The 18,532-nt window shown below is 38.9% G+C and overlaps 10 protein-coding genes across 10 annotated transcripts; 6 read left to right on the top strand and 4 right to left on the bottom strand. All coding sequences in view use genetic code 12, as the record gives it.

The window, feature by feature from the left end:
- Positions 1 to 141: 141 nt before the first annotated feature.
- I9W82_003279 (phosphatidylinositol-3-/phosphoinositide 5-phosphatase) lies at positions 142 to 3,510 on the bottom strand (the record flags this gene model as incomplete). Its single annotated transcript, XM_067692227.1, has 1 exon — positions 142 to 3,510. The coding sequence occupies one exon, from the start codon at positions 3,508 to 3,510 to the stop codon at positions 142 to 144; it is 3,369 nt and encodes a 1,122-aa protein (XP_067548628.1).
- A 193-nt stretch (positions 3,511 to 3,703) lies between these two features.
- On the top strand, positions 3,704 to 4,336 carry I9W82_003280 (nucleotide diphosphatase; the record flags this gene model as incomplete). Its single annotated transcript, XM_067692229.1, has 1 exon — positions 3,704 to 4,336. The coding sequence occupies one exon, from the start codon at positions 3,704 to 3,706 to the stop codon at positions 4,334 to 4,336; it is 633 nt and encodes a 210-aa protein (XP_067548629.1).
- A 122-nt stretch (positions 4,337 to 4,458) lies between these two features.
- Positions 4,459 to 5,256, top strand: NOP15 (rRNA-binding ribosome biosynthesis protein; the record flags this gene model as incomplete). The annotated part of the gene is made up of 1 exon (XM_067692230.1): positions 4,459 to 5,256. One exon carries the CDS (start codon positions 4,459 to 4,461, stop codon positions 5,254 to 5,256), a length of 798 nt encoding a protein of 265 aa, XP_067548630.1.
- Positions 5,257 to 5,927: 671 nt separating this feature from the next.
- CYB5 (Cyb5p) lies at positions 5,928 to 6,308 on the top strand (the record flags this gene model as incomplete). The annotated part of the gene is made up of 1 exon (XM_067692231.1): positions 5,928 to 6,308. One exon carries the CDS (start codon positions 5,928 to 5,930, stop codon positions 6,306 to 6,308), a length of 381 nt encoding a protein of 126 aa, XP_067548631.1.
- A 794-nt stretch (positions 6,309 to 7,102) lies between these two features.
- I9W82_003283 (putative nitronate monooxygenase) lies at positions 7,103 to 8,224 on the top strand (the record flags this gene model as incomplete). Its single annotated transcript, XM_067692232.1, has 1 exon — positions 7,103 to 8,224. The coding sequence occupies one exon, from the start codon at positions 7,103 to 7,105 to the stop codon at positions 8,222 to 8,224; it is 1,122 nt and encodes a 373-aa protein (XP_067548632.1).
- Positions 8,225 to 8,848: 624 nt separating this feature from the next.
- I9W82_003284 (purine-nucleoside phosphorylase) lies at positions 8,849 to 10,048 on the top strand (the record flags this gene model as incomplete). Its single annotated transcript, XM_067692233.1, has 1 exon — positions 8,849 to 10,048. The coding sequence occupies one exon, from the start codon at positions 8,849 to 8,851 to the stop codon at positions 10,046 to 10,048; it is 1,200 nt and encodes a 399-aa protein (XP_067548633.1).
- A 1,047-nt stretch (positions 10,049 to 11,095) lies between these two features.
- I9W82_003285 (uncharacterized protein) lies at positions 11,096 to 12,862 on the top strand (the record flags this gene model as incomplete). The annotated part of the gene is made up of 1 exon (XM_067692234.1): positions 11,096 to 12,862. One exon carries the CDS (start codon positions 11,096 to 11,098, stop codon positions 12,860 to 12,862), a length of 1,767 nt encoding a protein of 588 aa, XP_067548634.1.
- Positions 12,863 to 12,888: 26 nt separating this feature from the next.
- Positions 12,889 to 14,265, bottom strand: ENP1 (snoRNA-binding rRNA-processing protein; the record flags this gene model as incomplete). The annotated part of the gene is made up of 1 exon (XM_067692235.1): positions 12,889 to 14,265. The coding sequence occupies one exon, from the start codon at positions 14,263 to 14,265 to the stop codon at positions 12,889 to 12,891; it is 1,377 nt and encodes a 458-aa protein (XP_067548635.1).
- A 92-nt stretch (positions 14,266 to 14,357) lies between these two features.
- Positions 14,358 to 17,102, bottom strand: PLC1 (phosphatidylinositol phospholipase C; the record flags this gene model as incomplete). The annotated part of the gene is made up of 1 exon (XM_067692236.1): positions 14,358 to 17,102. The coding sequence occupies one exon, from the start codon at positions 17,100 to 17,102 to the stop codon at positions 14,358 to 14,360; it is 2,745 nt and encodes a 914-aa protein (XP_067548636.1).
- Positions 17,103 to 17,449: 347 nt separating this feature from the next.
- On the bottom strand, positions 17,450 to 18,490 carry I9W82_003288 (uncharacterized protein; the record flags this gene model as incomplete). The annotated part of the gene is made up of 1 exon (XM_067692237.1): positions 17,450 to 18,490. The coding sequence occupies one exon, from the start codon at positions 18,488 to 18,490 to the stop codon at positions 17,450 to 17,452; it is 1,041 nt and encodes a 346-aa protein (XP_067548637.1).
- Between the last annotated feature and the right edge of the window lie 42 nt (positions 18,491 to 18,532).

The raw sequence follows: 18,532 nt of genomic DNA on the forward strand, positions 1-18,532 counted from the left end.
ATATCCGTTGGACAAAAGGTTCACTCTAATCCTGATTAGTGCTCTATAAATTTACTATGGTTCCAGGTCTTTGATCAAACCCTCCTATATACGAAAACATGATCAATTTCTGTTTTGTAATCTATTATCTTCTAAACCTATTTACTTTGGCACCAAAGGTTGCCAATCCGACATTGTTCTCATATTACGACTAACAGGAGGCGGCGGAGGCGATTGTCCAGTACCATTGTTTTGTACTTTCTTCTTAGCATCGCCATTGGCAGAATCGTCATCGCTTTCATGATTCTCAGCCGTTTTCAACTTTGAAGAAGACAAAGATGAGGGTTTATTAGGCACCATTGGTTTCAACTCACCATGGTGAGACTTGACAGCTTTGTTATTGTCAAGTTGCTTTGGTGTCGATACTGGCGAATTAGCGACTGATGGTGTATTCAGATTGGATCTGCTTGGGATCAATGGAGATGATGAGAATCCAACTGGGATCTTCATTGGTTTTGGCGATGCTGGTACACTTGACTGTGATGGTTTGCCATTGACGGGTAATGGTGATTGCAATGGGGGCAATTTACGTGGTAAATGGGTGGATGATCCTCCATGGCTTAATGGTGGTGATGCTGATGTCGATGTAGTTCTCCTGCTAGCTGGTGGTGGTGGCACACGTTTAGGTGCAGTTGCGTTTGGATTTGGTCGTGCTGGTAAACTAGGCGCATGGGGATCAAAATCGTCCAACAAATCCAACTCTGTCAATGCATCATTGACAAAATTCTCATCTTTATTTGATGGCATTGATTTTGTCGATGGTGTTGGTGATAATGTGTTTAATGACACCAAGTCATATGAGTTTCCGTGTTCTCTCCTGTACCCATCATACAAATCCTTTGCCATAGCGGATTTCTTGATCTTGTCAATAAACTCAACCTTAACCTCAAATGTGGAATACACTGGCTTGTGATCACTCAAATACACATCCATGACTGAATTATAATTCAACTGTTTCAAGTCATTGCGCTTCTTTCGCAAACTGAGATACAACACACGATCAGTCCATGAAGGAACTCGTTCCTTCTCTGACAGATCATAATTGGAAGTTCCCTTGTCAAATTTATAAGTGGGGTAAAACTTCACCGCACCTTCATTAAATTCCAGAAACGCTCCTTTATCTCTCATTTCCAACTTTAATTGATCTTTTTTGGCAAGCTCGTCAAATGCTCCATGCTCAATCAAGCTACGGCATTGTCCATTGGGTAAGTCAATTCTATAGTTTAAATCACCAAACCAAATAACATGATCATGATCTTGAATTGAATAGTTTCTCGTAAACACCATACCTTGCATTATGGTGGTATAATCATTGAACCGCTCAGCAATGGCAGTGGTACCGGCAGCTAAGTGAGACGTAATTAACGCAAATGAAGTGGCACCATACTCGAATCGGACTGCACAAGCACCTTTGTTTGCAGCAATACCACCCAACCCAGTCTTTTTAGAAGATCCAGAAACACGAGTAACATGTTGAATAGAAGAACTCTTGACAAACAAAAACAACGACATTGACGCAATTGATTCAGTTCGCAACAAGACATATTGCTCGCGTTGAGAGTTTAGTTGTTGGTTCAATATGGTGGCCCATTTTTGCGGCTTGGTGACATCCCCAGCCAAGAATGCTCCTGCATTCAACTCAATCAATTCTTGGAACCCAATAGCATAGATATCAGGTATTGTGTCATTTTCTGGAGGGAATAACCAAGGTGTCAAATCGATATTTGACAGTGGCTCCAATGCATTGACATTGTATGTACCAGTAAAGACTTTAATATTTGCATCAGTGGTGAAAATATGAGATTGCTGTTCTAATTGAGATGTAACATAGTCACTAGCTGGATCGTATATCTTGACTTTCTTCGACTGGGGACCTCCAACACCTAGTAATAAGTCAATAGTAGACTGCTTTTTCCCATCAACAAATGTATTTTGGTACATTCTAGATACCGACTTGGTGACATCCGACAATGCACCAGCAAGATTCATCTTTCCCGACCTAGTAAATGAGGATTTCAACGCATTGGTACCGGTATAAATTTGAGATATCGCATCACCGTGATCTGCCCATAGATCATTGTGTCTAACCACAAAGTTTTCAAGCATAGCATGATCCCTCCCCTGGTTTCCGGATTGTTGTTTGAGGATGTTTTCAAAAATTGTTCTAGATATCACTTGTTCAATCAAATTAGTCCTATCAAGACAGTCCAAACAGTTGACTCGAAAAACCCCATCTTGTCTGGTAATAACCAGGTCCTGTTCCAAGTCGTATGAAAAATACCCAAATTCACGCATTGATTCGTACAATTTGGGAAGAATTTTTGTGGCAGCAGCAAACCCGCCTGCTTTGGTCTCTGCATGGAAATCAAATGCCGTGTACTCAATCTCTTCGCGACGGTCACAGTCTCTGTACAATTGTTTATACCTGTTTGAAAGTTGCACTTCGGACGACTTCGTCTTGGATAATAAGTCAACAATGTGACAAACTCCGTAGTGTTCGCCTATTTCGGCAAAATGTTTGTTAAACATCGGTTGAGTTGCTTCTAAAGATCTAGTAAGGGTAATCTTTGGGTTGATCAATGTAGAATCTTGTTCCCAAAAAGTCGGTACTGATCCTCTAATTTGTGTATAGGTAAAAACTGACTTCCTTGATGGGGTGTAGTAGATAAATTCAGTCTCGACAAAGTTTGCCACGTTTCCATCATCATCAATACCTCTGGTATTGTACCGAGTTCCTGCTCTTCGCCATGATTGTTTCGAAATGATTGTGATTGAATCTTGGCGACCCATTGCCACTGTTTTGGCAAACCCTCGAATGACAGTAGTTAAAAACCTATTCTCATCCAATACATTTCTATTATTGGTATCCAAATTGGATCTAAATTGGATCATTTCATCCATCAAGAACGAGTTCCACATATACTGTGGACTATAATGGTTCAATTCGTCAAGACTATCATTTACGCCTCTAGTCTGCAAAGTTGAAGTCAAATCAAAGTCATTGGAGTAGTAAAATGATCCATTGGAAAGCAATTTTCTAAACTCGAAACATGGATGTTGTACTCGATTGTACCTTGCATCATCGTCATCGTCAGTGGTAACCACTGGGTACCCTTGTGAATCCATTTCAACAAAGTCCCACTCGTTGTTATTCAAAGAAACAAAATCGACTGAATAGATCTTATCCACGGTCTCATTCTTGATTGGGTGAGCAACGTTGGTTATAGCTCCAGTAATTACTGAAAGGAAAATTTGATTGTCAATGTAAATCAACCCTAAGCATCCATACACTTCTCTTCTGAGTAAAGTGCGGAATCCTGATTCCGGGGTAATGTTGCTGTTTGGTACTAGCTCTAAGTTGACTGTTGGTTTTGGAGCATTTGTTTGCTGGGTTGAAGTTCGAAATGTTAAACTGTATGTGTCGGAATACAACACCAACGTTCTTGGATTTGATTTATATAGAAGCTTCATGGGAGTGGTAGTTTGTTGAATGAGTCTATTAATAGATCAGATGGACGGTGAACATAAACGTGTGGGAAGGGTGGTGTCGTGTGAGGTTTTGCGTTGTTGAATTTCAAAATTTTTCGCGAGGGATTGATTTGCTACCACAGGGAAGGATTAACAAGACTAGAGCTACTACCATCTACTACCCCGTTACAACTCAATGACCATTAATACAGCATTAAACAAAAAGCTCAAGAACTTTCACTTGATTCTCGGATCAACTTCACCAAGGAGGCAACAAATACTTAAAGAGAACCTCGGGATCGCCAATTTCACTACCATAGCATCCAATTTTCCAGAGGATCTAGACAAGGAAAAGATTAGCCCATTGGAATATGTGCAATTAACAAGCTCCAAAAAGGCTGAAGCCATTTACAAGACTCATGGTGATACATTTCGACAGAATACATTGATTCTCACTTGTGATACTATAGTTACTTGTAATGGTAAGATATTTGAAAAACCAATGACAAAGTCAGCACAAGCTAAATTTTTCCAACACTTTAACACACATCGAGATATTGAAGTAATCTCAGCAATAACCGTGCTCAAAGTAGAAAATGAGAAGGTATCTGAATACAAAGATAACGCAATCACCAAACTATCATTTAAAGCAGACAACGAAGACGTTATTCAAGCCTATATTGAAAGTGAGGAGGGATTGGAAGTTGCAGGTGGATTCAAATACCAACAACTAGGCTGCTTACTATTTGACTTTATATCTGGTGACTATTATAATGTTGTTGGATTGCCTATTAACACGTATGAGCTTTTAAACAAGGCAGTTGAGTAGTGTCGAGTTTTTCCCGTGTCGCGGATTTACGACACTTCTTCTCATCGCTAAGAAAACTATTTCTGAAAAAAAAAAAAAGTTTAGATCATCAATCCATTCATCAACTCATTCAAACATCCACCATGGCAAAGAAACAATCAACTACAAAACAAGCTGTTTCCAAGCAGTCAAGTACTTCAAATGTGCCAAAGAAACAGTCGCAAGTTAAGCAAGTAGAGGAGGATTTGCAATTACCCTCGTCGTCATCAGAGGAAGAGGATGATGATGAAAAGGAAAATGCAGAAGAGGAACAAGTATACGGATTGTCAAGTGACGAAGAGGATGATGGTGAAGATGAGGAAGACGAGCTGTCTCAAGATGAAGAGGCGATAACAGATTCAATTCAACCAAATGCAACAGGACACAGAGTAAACAAAGTGATATCTAAAACCACAGCCGCTGATCCTAGCTCCAAATCGAAATCTGCCAAAACTGGTGTCATATATATCGGTAGACTTCCAGATGGATTCCAAGAATCAGAATTAAGGAAATACTTCCAACAATTTGGTGCAATTAAGCAACTAATCTTGCCACGTAATAAGAAATCAGGTAAATCTAAACATTTTGCATACATTGAATTTGAATCGGTTGATGTTGCCAAGATTGCAGCAGAAACAATGAATAACTACTTATTATTTGGTCATTTGCTTAAATGTGATTACGTGGAAAATCCTCATAAAGATGTATTCAAAAATGCCAATCGTAAATTCAAAGTCATTCCAATTCACAAAATTGTCAAGGATAAGCATGATCAACCAAAGACTAAAGAAGAATGGGAAGCTATAGTACAGAAGTTTGAAGAGTCAAAGAAGAATAAAGTTGAGGAGTTAAAGAGTAAAGGTATTGATTACGATTTGAGTGCATTATTGAGTGAAGCTTAGTGTAGATTGAATATTTGTGGAATAAAAGTGTCACAAGATAACATAGATTAATTGTAGTAATTTTGACTCTTTTGGGAAAAATTATCCTCACAGAGAGAAATTGATCTCTACTAAGGCAGAAGCTCAATTCACCCAACCTCATATACGACGTTGTGGTTAATACCAAATTTAGTCAGCGGAGTTAACAGATACGATGAGGGACAGATGAGGGGTGGGGATGGAAAAATCAAAAGTATTGCGAGTTCATCTATTCTGCATCTGAACGAGAGAAAAGTGAAAAAAAAAAAAGAAAACGCTTGTGATAAATAACACGAAACATCAGGCCACATTCAAACTAACCATAGTCATTAACTTACATATACGGGGATTCATAATAATTGACTGTTGTTATAAGCTCTCTCCTGTTGCTTCTAATCTACCAATAGACAATTCTGCAATTGTAATAAACTACAAATAGAACCCCTTATTCCTTCTTCTCTGAAACAGAAATAATTTTTTTTTTTTTTTTCTTAAACGAGAGATATAAAAATATTCCATTGACACCTTCATTCTTTTTCTTTTCAACAAGTTCAATTCTTCAATAGATCAGTCAAATCTAGATACTGACTACATAGAACATTGTACAATAGAAAGAGAATTTACTGCTTTTATTATCATAACTTAGATCAAACATGTCGGATACTGAATCACCAAAAGCTTACGAATTTGATGAAATTTCAAAACACACCACTCATGACGATGTTTGGGTAGTTATCAATGGTAAAGTCTACAACGTATCAAGTTACATAGATGAACACCCTGGTGGAGAAGAAGTTATTTTGGATGTTGCTGGTACTGATGCCACTGAAGCTTTTGAAGATATTGGACATTCAGATGAAGCTCATGAAATCTTGGCTCGTTTGCAAATTGGTATATTGAAAGGAGGTAAGATTGTTGAACACAAAGCTAGAGAATCTTACTCACAAGAAAGTTCGGGACTCAATGTACCTTTGATTGCCGTTGTTTTGTTTTTGGCCATTGCTGGTGCATACTACTACAAGACCAACTTTTAATGATCTCCTGTAATTAGCCAGGATATTTCTTTAATTTATTTTTAATGTATACAATTTACAAACAGAAGCAGGTTATGTAGATGTGTCTAACAACAGGTAGTTCTCTCTACGTATCAATTGCGTGTGAAATTTTAATGTCCAATAATACTCAACAAAATTGTGCTTATTCACAACAAAAAAAAAAAAAAGAAAATCTGCAACAAAGTTGCAATGAGAAGGGTATCCCCTTGTTTATGATCTATTGTGTGTACTTGTTCAAAGATAAACTGTTGATTAAGCATCAAGAGCCAGTTCTAAACTGGTTAATATGGTACTGTAGATGAGAAAGGATGAATACTTATCTTGTTATTAGCGCCACACACGTGAGTCGTAAATCCAAAACCTTAGAAGAACCTCTACTGCTGAACATAAATTGCAGGTAGTATCACCACTGTAGATAGTAATAGCTTCTGGTCGAGATTATTTACAATTAATTAAATCAGGGGACGAGATTCTAGGCGCACACTCATAAACCCAACAGGAAACACGCGTCTTCTGCGACTGAAAGCTTTCTACGCAGTGAAAGAGTAACAGAACTGACTTCTGGGCAGCAATGGTTCAAAGTAGGTCGATATTTTAGAGTGTGTCCTGAAATAGATACTACATTGGCATCAGAAATGAGTTCCGCCGCATCGGACTTTTATGTCGCGGGGTTTATTCACAACGGACAAATGATTCGCAACATCAACAAAATCTTCCACTTCCTTAACTGTTTCAACTACTCCCCCCTCTTCATCAATTCAACAACTCCCTCCATGTCTAAAGTATCCCTTTTGAAAAAACTCAACATAAAGTACCCTATTTTCCAGTCACCAATGGCCGGTGTGTCAACCCCCGAAATGGCAGCGGCAGTAACTGCAGGTGGTGGGTTGGGTTCACTTCCGCTTGCACCATTGGATTTCACGAAAGATGATACTACTGCATTTGATAAATTAGATAAATTGGTAGATGCCACAGGTACCACTTCTGTCAATTTGAACTTCTTTTGTCATGAGATTGAACAGGAACCAAGTCAAGTGCAAATGGACAATTGGAGGAAATTGTATAATGATGGAATTATTGATGCAAAGTTCAAACCAGTTGTTGAGTCCATGAAGTTTGCTAATGGTAATGTATCCTTCAGAGAAGTTGAGAAAGATCAAGAGAAGCTAGATAGATTAATTGAAAAATTAAGAGCAGTGAAACCAGCTATAATCAGTTTTCACTTTGGAATTCCTTCCACTAGAACAATTGACGAATTGAAAAAGTTTTCGTTGGTATTTGGTGCTGCTACGTCTTTAAAAGAAGCACGTCATTTAAGAAAGAGTGGAGTTAATGGCATTATCCTCCAAGGGATAGAAGCAGGTGGTCATCGTGGTCAATTCATTGACAAGTATCAACCTCACTTGGATGAAGATTTATCAACACAAGCACTTTTCCATAAAGTTAAACAAGGGTTGGGTAACGTGGAGGTCTATTTAGTACCTGCTGGAGGTATCACCACTGGGGACTCTGTTCGTTACTATTTGAACCACGGTGCAGATGCTGTTCAAATTGGTACGGCTTTTTTATCTACTCCAGAGTCTACTACATCCAAATTTTTCAACAAAGTACTGGAGGAAGATTCAACGGTAATGACAGCGTTAATATCTGGGAAACCAGCACGATGTGTGCGGACACCCTTCATCGATGCTATTATTCAAAGCAATCTGTTTCAGTTACTGGAGTTACCACCTTATGGATACGCTTACGACGCATATAAGCAATTAAAAGGGAAACTTAGTGCAGATGGAACAGACATTGGATTCTACTTGGCTGGTCAGAATCATTTTCAAATTAGTAAGAATAAACTGACTCTTGAAGTGATGCAAGAGCTCACGAAAGGATTAGCTTTGTGATTCTTAGCGAATGCAATCTATATACCAATTTCAAAGGTAGTTGTAATAATAGGTAAATTTAAAAAATAAAGTTTCTTAAACCTTACATTAATTACCCACTTTGCATTAAAAGATAAGAAAATTGTTGACATTTTCGAAATTACCCCCAAAATAGATATTATAAGATAACACAATGAAACTTTCATTCCGGACCCTCCGCCGGAGGGATATGAGAACTCGTTTAGTCACCGTGTTGGTGGAGTAGTCTTTCTCCCCTTTACCATTGCCCAGAGATTTGTGCCAAAAAGTCAGGTGAAAAATTCTTGGCTTGGAGAAGAGTGCACAAAGAGATTTTTCAACGCAAAGAATCCAGCGAGCTTCTAGAAAAACAGTTTGATCAACCTCAAACGGCATTCTTGACAAGGCATTTCCTCCATTACACAAAACCTCATTTTTGGCAGCTTATTTACAAATACGCTCAATTGGGGGAAGAACAAAGACATTGTAATTCAGATAAACAATAGAACTCCCCAGATTGAAAAATATGAAGAGTGCCGTACGAGAGGCCAATTTCGCTCTATATAAAGTAATGGAATTTCCTGTTCTCATGAACTTGACTTTTCATTCTACTCATTAACAGAACCCATGAAGTTTTCCAATTACATTTCACTCGCTTCTTTAATTGCATCAGCCGTGTCGACTCCCATTTTCAAACGTCAAATCAACTCAACCGCTTTGGAAGAAGATGTTCCTGATACATCTAATAACAATATTCAAACAGCTTATGGAAAGCCCTTTGCTGTCTACCAACCAAAAGCATTTATCGTTTCCATGTTTGAATTGGAGAGAGACCCTTGGTTAAAGGCAATGGATTTTGTTCACAACATTACAATTCCAGGTTTGTCACCACTGTACCCAACGGTACATTGCACAACTAACTACACTATTTGTCAAATCACCACCGGTGAAGGCGAAATCAATGCTGCTGCTTCTGTTACTGCTTTGACCTTGAATCCATTGTTTGATTTAACCAAGACCTACTTTTTAATCGCTGGTATTGCTGGTGGTGAGCCAGATTACACAACAATTGGAGGTGTTACATTTGCCAAATATGCTATTCAAGTTGGATTGGAGTATCAGCTTGCTTACGAAGATTATCACGAGACCTATTCAAATTGGACGTCCGGATATGTCCCATATGGAGCTAAATCACCACTCGAGTATCCAGGAAATGTTTATGGAACTGAAGTGTTTGAAGTTAATGAGAATTTGAGAAACAGAGCAGTTGCTTTGGCTTCGAATGCTACTTTAAATAATGGCAACCAATTGAACAAAAAGTTCAGGGAATTGTACAACCAAACTGCTGCTCGTGGTGATGCCAAAGTAGTCAAGTGTGATGTCTTAACCAGTGACAACTACTTTAGTGGTAACGTTTTGAATGACTATTTTGGCAACTTGACCAAGGTATTGACCAATGACTCCGCCACCTACTGTTCAACAGCCCAAGAGGATAATGCTACATTGGAAGTGTTGACCAGATTAGATAAAGCTGGATTGCTTGACTATGAAAGAGTCATGGTAATGAGAACAATTTCCGACTTTACAAGACCACCTCCATCCATGAGTGCTTATGAATACTTTTTTAATAGAACCGATGGTGGAATCCAAGCCAGTTTGGATAACTTGGTTATTGCTGGTACTCCAATTTTGCGTGACATTTTGAACAATTGGGAGTCAGTTTACGAGAAGGGAGATAAATATTCAGCCAAGAATTATCAAGGTGATATTTACGGTACTTTAGGCGGTACCCCTGATTTCGGTAAGGATTCATTTGAGGTTGCATAATATTTCTCTTATCCCAGTATACTCGTTGTGTATACGAATCTGTAATATACCTTTATACCTAGATGCGATATGCCGTAGGGTTTAGTCTATTCCTCTGGTATCTAATTCCGTCCTTGGATTGCAAAACGTTCATCTTTGTGTCCTAATATCATTCGAGCTACCAAAGTTTAGCCGAAATTTTGCATCTTGCCTAATAAAACATTCGATGTTACACATTTGCTACTATTGAGAATGCCGCATACAGACAGAAACCATCAGTTTACTCATTCTAGTGTCAAAAGGAGAGAGTCTGTCGTTTACGGTTCAGTTGGTAAAGGCGGACTTTACATTCCTTCAGACTTTAATGGTTCACCGCTAGAGAATTGACAGGGAAACAAGTTTGCTGCTCTATATCTACAATACGTTTCAGTAGTATTCTTACATTTTATTTGAATGTGCGACGCTATGAATGCAGATGCCATGAATGCAAATTCAGCTGGGTGCTTAAGGGGCCAAGGTCAGACGAAGATTGGAGGAATTGTAAACCTTTTTTCATACTATGTTGTTGGTCTCCCATTGTCGATTTATCTTGCTTTTTATTCGCCATGGAAGGGCTCATTGGATGGCTTGTGGTATGGAACTACAGTTGCATTGACGATTATTGGCGTCGTGCAAGCTTATTATTGCTTGACTGCTGACTTCAGCCACCTATGTGATGAAGCCAGGAAGAGAACATCCACGCACGAGGTTTGAACCTTTATAGAGATCAATAGACGACAACACCAGTGGGGGTTTCTTACATTCGTGATTGTAGTATATGTGCTCGACAACCGAGGCTCAAATGTTACCTCAGCATTTGCAGTATCACTGATCACTCTTTGATCTTCGTTTACGTTTAGGTTTTCGTGCCCCTTACTTTATCCGCACCAATGCGCTTTTCCCTGAATAAGCAATGCACTAAAATTTCTTTTTCGAGGCTACGCATTTTGTGGCTCAAACTTTACTCATCGTCAAAGTTTATATTACCCTCTCTTTTCTAAACCACAGTGGTACTTAACAAACAACACTATGACACATCCAGACAGAACTCACCAGTTTACACACTCAAATCTGAAAAGAAGGGCTTCTGTTGTTTACGGTTCAGTTGGTAAAGGTGGACTTTACATTCCTTCAGACTTTATCGGTTCACCTGACAGACATGGGCAACAGGATGAAATTTCAGATGAGAACTCACCATTGTTAGATGTACAGGGAACCCAAGCCTCCTTAGTGGACCCTAATCTTCATCCTTTCAGGAATAGACGTCAACTGAGTACAGCTGCTAGGGAATTGTTGGAGCAGGAACGGGAATTGCTACAAGAAAACCATATTCCAGTTAATGACTTGAAAAGTGATGATGATGTTATGGATGCTTTCGAGGATGCTATACAGAAAAACCGGATTGAAGTGACAACTGCTGCTATCGAGTTGAAAACATTAATTAGCTCGGCAATTCCCTCTGTCGTTACCTTCCTCCTCCAATGCTCACTCTCGACTGTTTCAGTCTTTAGTGTTGGGCATATTGGAGCAACTGAGTTAGCAGCTGTTTCAATGGGTGCCATGACAGCAAATATAACTGGGTATGCCACTATTCAAGGTATCGCTACAGCTTTGGATACTTTGTGCCCGCAAGCTTTTGGTGCTAAGAAGTACACAATGGTTGGTGATTACTTTCAAAAATGTACTGCGCTTATTACAGTTGTCATGTTTCCAGTGTTGGTTGTGTGGGTGTTTTTTGGATACGATTTGATTTGTCTTCTCGTACCGGATAGGGAAACGGCAAAGTTTGCTGCTCAATATCTACAATATGTCTCAATGGGTATTCCAGCTTACATTTTATTCGAATGTGGTAAAAGATTCTTACAAGCACAGGGAATATACAATGTGGGTGCATATGTGTTGCTCGTTGCTGCCCCATCGAATTTGTTGATGAATTTGTACTTGGTTAAAAAAATTGGGTATATTGGTGCACCAATTTCAGTGGCCATCAACTATTGGTTAATGGCAATTGGATTGTTTGTGTTTACAGTATTTTTTGTCAAGCCAGAGGACACGCCAAATGGATTTCACCCATTGAGATGTTGGGGTGGGCTCAATATCAAACAAGCATTTAAAGGGTGGAAAAGGTTGGTCTCGTTGGCTATCCCAGGTCTTGTTATGTTGGAAGCCGAGTTTCTTGCATTTGAGATTTTGACATTATTGGCATCGTATATTGATACAAAATCTCTTGCAGCTCAGTCTATTGGTACTACCATGGCTTCATTGACATATCAAGTGCCATTTGCCATTGGAATTGCATCATCATCTAGAATTGCCAACTTTTTAGGCGCAGGGTTAGGTGAATCTGCAAAGGTGACCACTAAAGTGTCTCTTACCTTTGGATTAGTCATCTCCGCGTTAAACTTTCTTGCATTATACTGTTTCCGCAGACCTATTGCAAATGCCTTTACCAAAGATCAAGAAGTCATTGATATTGTCCTTGGTGTCATGTGGCTTATTGCATTGATGCAGATCTCCGACGCTATGAATGCAAATTCAGCTGGTTGTTTAAGAGGACAAGGTCAGACCAAGATTGGAGGAATTGTAAACCTATTTTCATACTATGTTGTTGGTCTCCCATTGTCGATTTATCTTTCATTCTATTCCCCTTGGAAGGGATCATTAGATGGGTTATGGTATGGAAGTACCGTTGCATTGACAATCATCGGTGTGGTACAAAGCTACTATGCATTGGCTGCCGATTTTAACCATTTATGTGAAGAGGCAAGGAAAAGAACATCAACCCAAGAGGTTTAAAAATAGAATTTTTCAATACACAGTACTTAGAATGCATCTACCATTAGTCCGTCCTTTTTTGGAACATCAGCAGCTGTCACTCTTGGTTTACCAGCTAACAACTCTCTTCTAATCTCTGGCCCTATAGCATGGTGGAATCTCTGCCTTACGGTTTCAAGTAAGAAATCCCTTTGATCATCAGTAATATCGTTCTTGTAACGTTGTGCAAACGAAAGAAAAGCCTTGTGCCACACAACAGGCAATTGAGGTGCCTTCTTATCTTCTGATTCATCAACTTGCATTTGATCTTGAGCTGCATTTCTAAATCTCATGAAATAAAACACCAATTCGTCTAAAGTTTGATACGGGAGAGCATATTTCTTTTCAATCAACACTCTGATAAACACCGTAGTTGCTGGACTGAAATCTCTTTGTAGTAATTGAGTCAATGCAACTGAGGAGTGTAAAACTGGGACTGAAACTTTTGTCAATACCGAGGCGGCAATAGTAGCTTCACGAACGGAGCAGTATCCATCAACCAATGGCAATAAGAACCCTTTAAAGAATGCTCCTGGTTTATACAATGACTTTTTCAATGCACGATAAATGTGATAGTTTAACGAGTGGTCATCTGAATCTTCTATTGATGTTCTAAACTTCTCCAAGAGTACCAACTCGACAAACTTTTGAGCTTCGTTAGCCGTCAAGTTAGATACAAATAACTTTGTGGCTTCATATGTGGCATGAGGAGTCCATTTTCCTGGATTTGTTACATACAACACATCCTGCCAATTTTTCAAACTGGGTAAAATCTTGAACAATTTGGGTAATTTACCATGGGTGTATGTCGATAAAATTTGACCAATTTTCTCATAGGCCATGATGACTTTTGGAGGTAGCAATACGGCATCTTGTGGTCTTTCTTGTACTTGCTCCTGTTGTTGCAGTTCTTTTTCTTGAATTTTAGCAAGAATCTTATCGGCCAAGTTTATACTTTGCCCTGATGGTCCGTTATTTTGAAAGTATTTGTTGAATAGTTCTGCATCTTTCTCATCAACTTCAATTTCTTCCTCATCGTAAATGACTTCCTCTTCTTCCTCTTCCAAGTCAGAGTATTCTTGATCATCCTCATCACTACTATCATCCTGCTCCTTAAACGCTTGGGAAAAGTTTGGCGTTTGAGCCTCTTCTTCATCTCTCAACTCGTCTTGTTGCTCTTTCGCTAATTGCAAAATCTTTCTCGAACTAACGGCATCTAAATATCCTTCCTCGCCCTGTTCATTCACTTCGTTGTCCTTGGACTTTTTATTCTTTGTATGTGCTGATCTAGGTGTCGCTCTCAAATTACCACCTTGAGAAGAGATATCTTTCAAGAGTGGATTATGACGCTGTTTAAGCTTATCATTGGCCGATATTTTCCCCATTTTTGAAAGCACAGTTTGTATGGTCTTCCAGAAGTGAAGATGATTTTTACAAAAAGGAAAAAAAAAAAATTAAAATGTCATCTCATCGTAAATTACACAAAGTCATATGAAATCTTGATAAACAAGGAAGAGTATACCAACTGTTCACCAAACAAGTCGTTGAGGTACAAGTACCTGTACCCCTGTTTTAAATAACTCAATTTAGCAACAAGTAGTCCCAAGGGGTGTGCATCGTCCATTTTGTCCATGTTGGTTACTGAGTTCACTACGAATTTAACAAAGACCAAATCTGGTGAGCCTGTAATGGATCCACTAAACGTTTCATTCCAGATAGGATTAAACCCATTGTCCATGATAACTCTGGTTCGTCCATGCTCCATTGAGGGGGAATCCCAGTGGATATTTTCAGCTCCAATTATCTCACACGTGACGAACGGACTAATAACTTCATCAGTGTCCTTTGGTTTCAGTAATTGATGCGCACTAATGATGCTTATACTGAATCGGATTGTCTTGGATGCTGGATGGAACATTTTGAAAAACTTGGAACTTTTGATAATGGGCTTCCTTAAGTGGGCTGGCTTTAAAACGTAACCCTTCTTATCAACGCCTTCAAACATTGCTTCATTTAATTGTTGCCCAAGATCGTATGTTTGCCAATTTGTAGCCACCATTTGTGCTCCGTGTTGCCAATATTTGATCGGGTTAAAGTTTGATGATGTTACTCTGTACCCTGATGGATAAACACGTACAAAATACTTTCTATTATGCTTATCCAATGAGGTTTTCTTCACGTCATCTTTCAACATCTTGTTAATGGTTTTTTCACTTAGGGAAAAGCAATGGTTATAAATCTTTGACTCTGGTAAAGAAAAGTTTCTGAATTTAATTCCTTGTAAGTACACTCCTAACTCACTCACCTGATCAATCACTTTGGGAGCTTTCGTTTTTCTTCTCAAACTAAAAGTCTTTGTTTCAGGAGTTGTATTATTGTCTTCCGAGTATGATGTTGTGGTTGTGGAGGTGGTGAAGCTACCTTCATCAGTTTCAACCAAATCTTTAAAAGGACTGGTCTTTTTTGCCTTGACAAGGAATTTGTACTTGAGGTTCTCCGGAGAAGGCAAAGTGGAACTACCATCGATAGGGTTTGTAACTAGACTGGATCGCAACGTCTCTTTTAATATCTTGACTACTTTCCTTTGACTCAAAGGCGAGCAATTTATCTCCAAACTAATAATCAATGGATATGGCGATGTGATAAATGCAAATTTTTGGATAGCCATTACAACGTTAGCAAATTTGATCGGCTTGGTGAAAGTCCTTCCATGGTTAACTATGGGCTCTGGATCCAGAGAATTTTCATCTTCTTCATTGGGGCCATCCCATATATCAATCTCAATGCATCGACAGCCTCGTTGTAGTGCTCGCACATAACCGTCTATTGATGAATCACCCCCAACTTGCCTTCCTGTCAAGTATGTGTTGTGTGATGACGATATGTAGTAGTCTGTCAATGGATAGGAAAAATAATTCTCTCTTTCGGCACTGAGAATAGGGTAGTTGTGACTTGATAAAAGGTACGAATTTAGACCCTCTGCTGTCCAATAGTCTCCAGATGTCTGAAACTGTTTAAAGATGGAACTTATCTCAGTTCTATCTTGCTTTTCATGTTGCATATTCAAATAGAAGCGCTCAAAGTCTGAAAGACTCATCCCAAGAGACGAATCTGTACAGCAACTCTTCCAAATAGTTACTACATCATCTCTCCTCTTTAGTATGGATATAAATTCCTTGAATTGTTCAAAGTTAAGACCTTTCTCATTTGAATTGTCCAACTTGCTGTGGGCTTGAAATACGCTGTCAAATATGCTCTCCAAGTACAGCTTATTTACACTAATACCCAATCGCCTTGCATATTTTAAGATATCGTTGAACGTGAGGTACTCTTTTGTTGGATGTTTTTGCTGAACCGGAACCTCACGATCCAAAATCATCTTCATATGTGCTTCATCCAACTCGTTCAAATCAACTAGAAACTCAGTTGCAAGATGATGTCGCAAGTCCTTCATCGTGGTGATTGCCAGATTCAAGCGTTTAAAATCGTGCTCTGTATCGGCTATCAAATGTAACATTTTTAAGTTTCCCTTCTTTTGATTAAAGTAAATCAATGTAATCCATCTAGCCTCAAACTCCTTCGATATTCGTAGTTCCTCGCGATAGTTGGATCCTTGTTCATGCGTGTACACAAATTTGATGTCGTCAACTGTAAAGTCATGGACTCGCTGACTTGATCCATGCATTGATAGCCGCTTACTTCCCAGTGCGGTTGTATTGGAAGCCAACTTCCAAAGAAAGGAGAAATTAACTAAATCAATGAATAGTAGGATTCTCTTTTTTGATTTATGTGATACTTTTAGTAACGGTAGTCCATCTGTTTGAAATATGTTGGGCACTCTCAACTGATCAATTGACTTCATTATAGTTGTATCAAGCTCTTGCGGTATTGCTTCTTTGCTATTGGAGGAGCTCTGATTATCAGGTCTTTCGGATACCTGACTTGAATCTGATGACAAGGAACCAGTTGAAGCAACACTGTCACTAGACCTATTGCCATTGAAAACACGCTTTATTATGCTCTTGCCACTGGCATTTTTCATCGTTGGTTCACTATCATTAGATCGTAAGTGGCTGAATATGCTAGGTAAATCAGACACTACTGGAGATGAGATTCTTCGTAGTAGACTTGTTGTAGACTCGGGGGGCGTGTTTATGGAGCTTGATCCCTCATCCCCACTATCAATGGATCGTACTTGGTGCAACTCACTGGATAAACTCATGTCTCTTCATTTTCTGGGTATCAGGATAGGACCTAACAGTCTTCTAAGTGATTAGATGACGATTAACGATGTCAATGATGAGGGTGGTGATAAGACATTGCATACGTAATTTTTTTTAGGATGAGTGACACACTAAAGAGAGAGATCAAGTCACGTGAAAATGTCAACTTTGACATGCTTATGCTACTCCAAAAAAACACTACAGGCAACTACAGCAGAAGCTTCTAATGCTTCAGGCGTTACCTTTAGCTCTCCATATTTCAAAGTGTGCCTTTGAAATGTTTGCCAAAATTTTGCTGCAAATTTGCGGAAAACTTCACTTATAAATACGTTAATCTAATACTTATCTAATGTACTGGCCTATAAACAATAACACAATCTTTAAACTTCTTTTCGTGCCAATGGCACCGGTTGTATTTGTGTTGAACAGAATTAAAGTATTTCTTATCCACCTTGACCTGAATACTGGTCTTGTCATGGTGATGAGCATCCTCAATTTGTCTAGGGATTTGCGTAAAATTTATAATTCCAAACCCCAAGTTTAATGACTTCAAATGAGGCATCTTTTCAATCCAATCACTCAAGTAAGCAACATAAGTACTCTTCTCGTAGTAATGTAGTGAAAAGTCTTCCACCGATTGTAAGTTGAAAATACTGGTGACCCATTCAATGGGAAAATTTTGAGGGTAGTTTTGGTATTTATCCAATTTCAAGTAGATATGCAAGGACTTTGGTGAAATTTTTGGATGCCGACCTATGATTATACTAAACTCATCTCTAAATTTGGTATAGCTCTCCATACTCATGTCTATCTCAACGTGCTTCAAGTTGGAAACAAACTCATATCTCAAATTATCAATCAACCACATCGCTTGTATACCAGACAGGTGTTTCGAATCAAATAAATAACGCGGTTTGAAAGTATGCTTCAAGTCCATTTCTCTGATGTTAGTGAATACCACATCGTGTAGATTTCTTGAACTGTTACTTTCAATATCGACGCAATCTAACCAAATGTATTTATCATGTTGGAAATCTCCCGTCCAGACCTTCATGCACCTAAGCAAATCAGGATATTCATATATGAAGTCGCCAATATCCTCTGCATCAAAGATAATGTACTGCTTGAGGTACTTTGAATCAACCGGCTTTCCGTAATTAATGTAGATCAACTTTCCATACTTCATTTCCAACTCAAATTTGAAACCACACCGAGCATTTCCTATCCCACTTTCCCCTAACAACCTATAGCATCTTTTGCTCCCCATAAAATTGAGCCATGGTAGAGATATCTCTAATGGTTGACTTAAGAGACACTCTTCGAATGGGAGTACCCGTAGAATTAGTTCTAATGGCAAGTCTTTAAGCAGCGGATGCCTAACTTTCATAGTAGCCTGAAGCGAGTAGAACTTAGTGATCTATCTTGGATT

Source organism: Candida metapsilosis (assembly GCF_017655625.1).
Source record: "Candida metapsilosis strain BP57 chromosome Unknown scaffold3, whole genome shotgun sequence".
Taxonomy (NCBI): domain Eukaryota; kingdom Fungi; phylum Ascomycota; class Pichiomycetes; order Serinales; family Debaryomycetaceae; genus Lodderomyces; species Lodderomyces metapsilosis.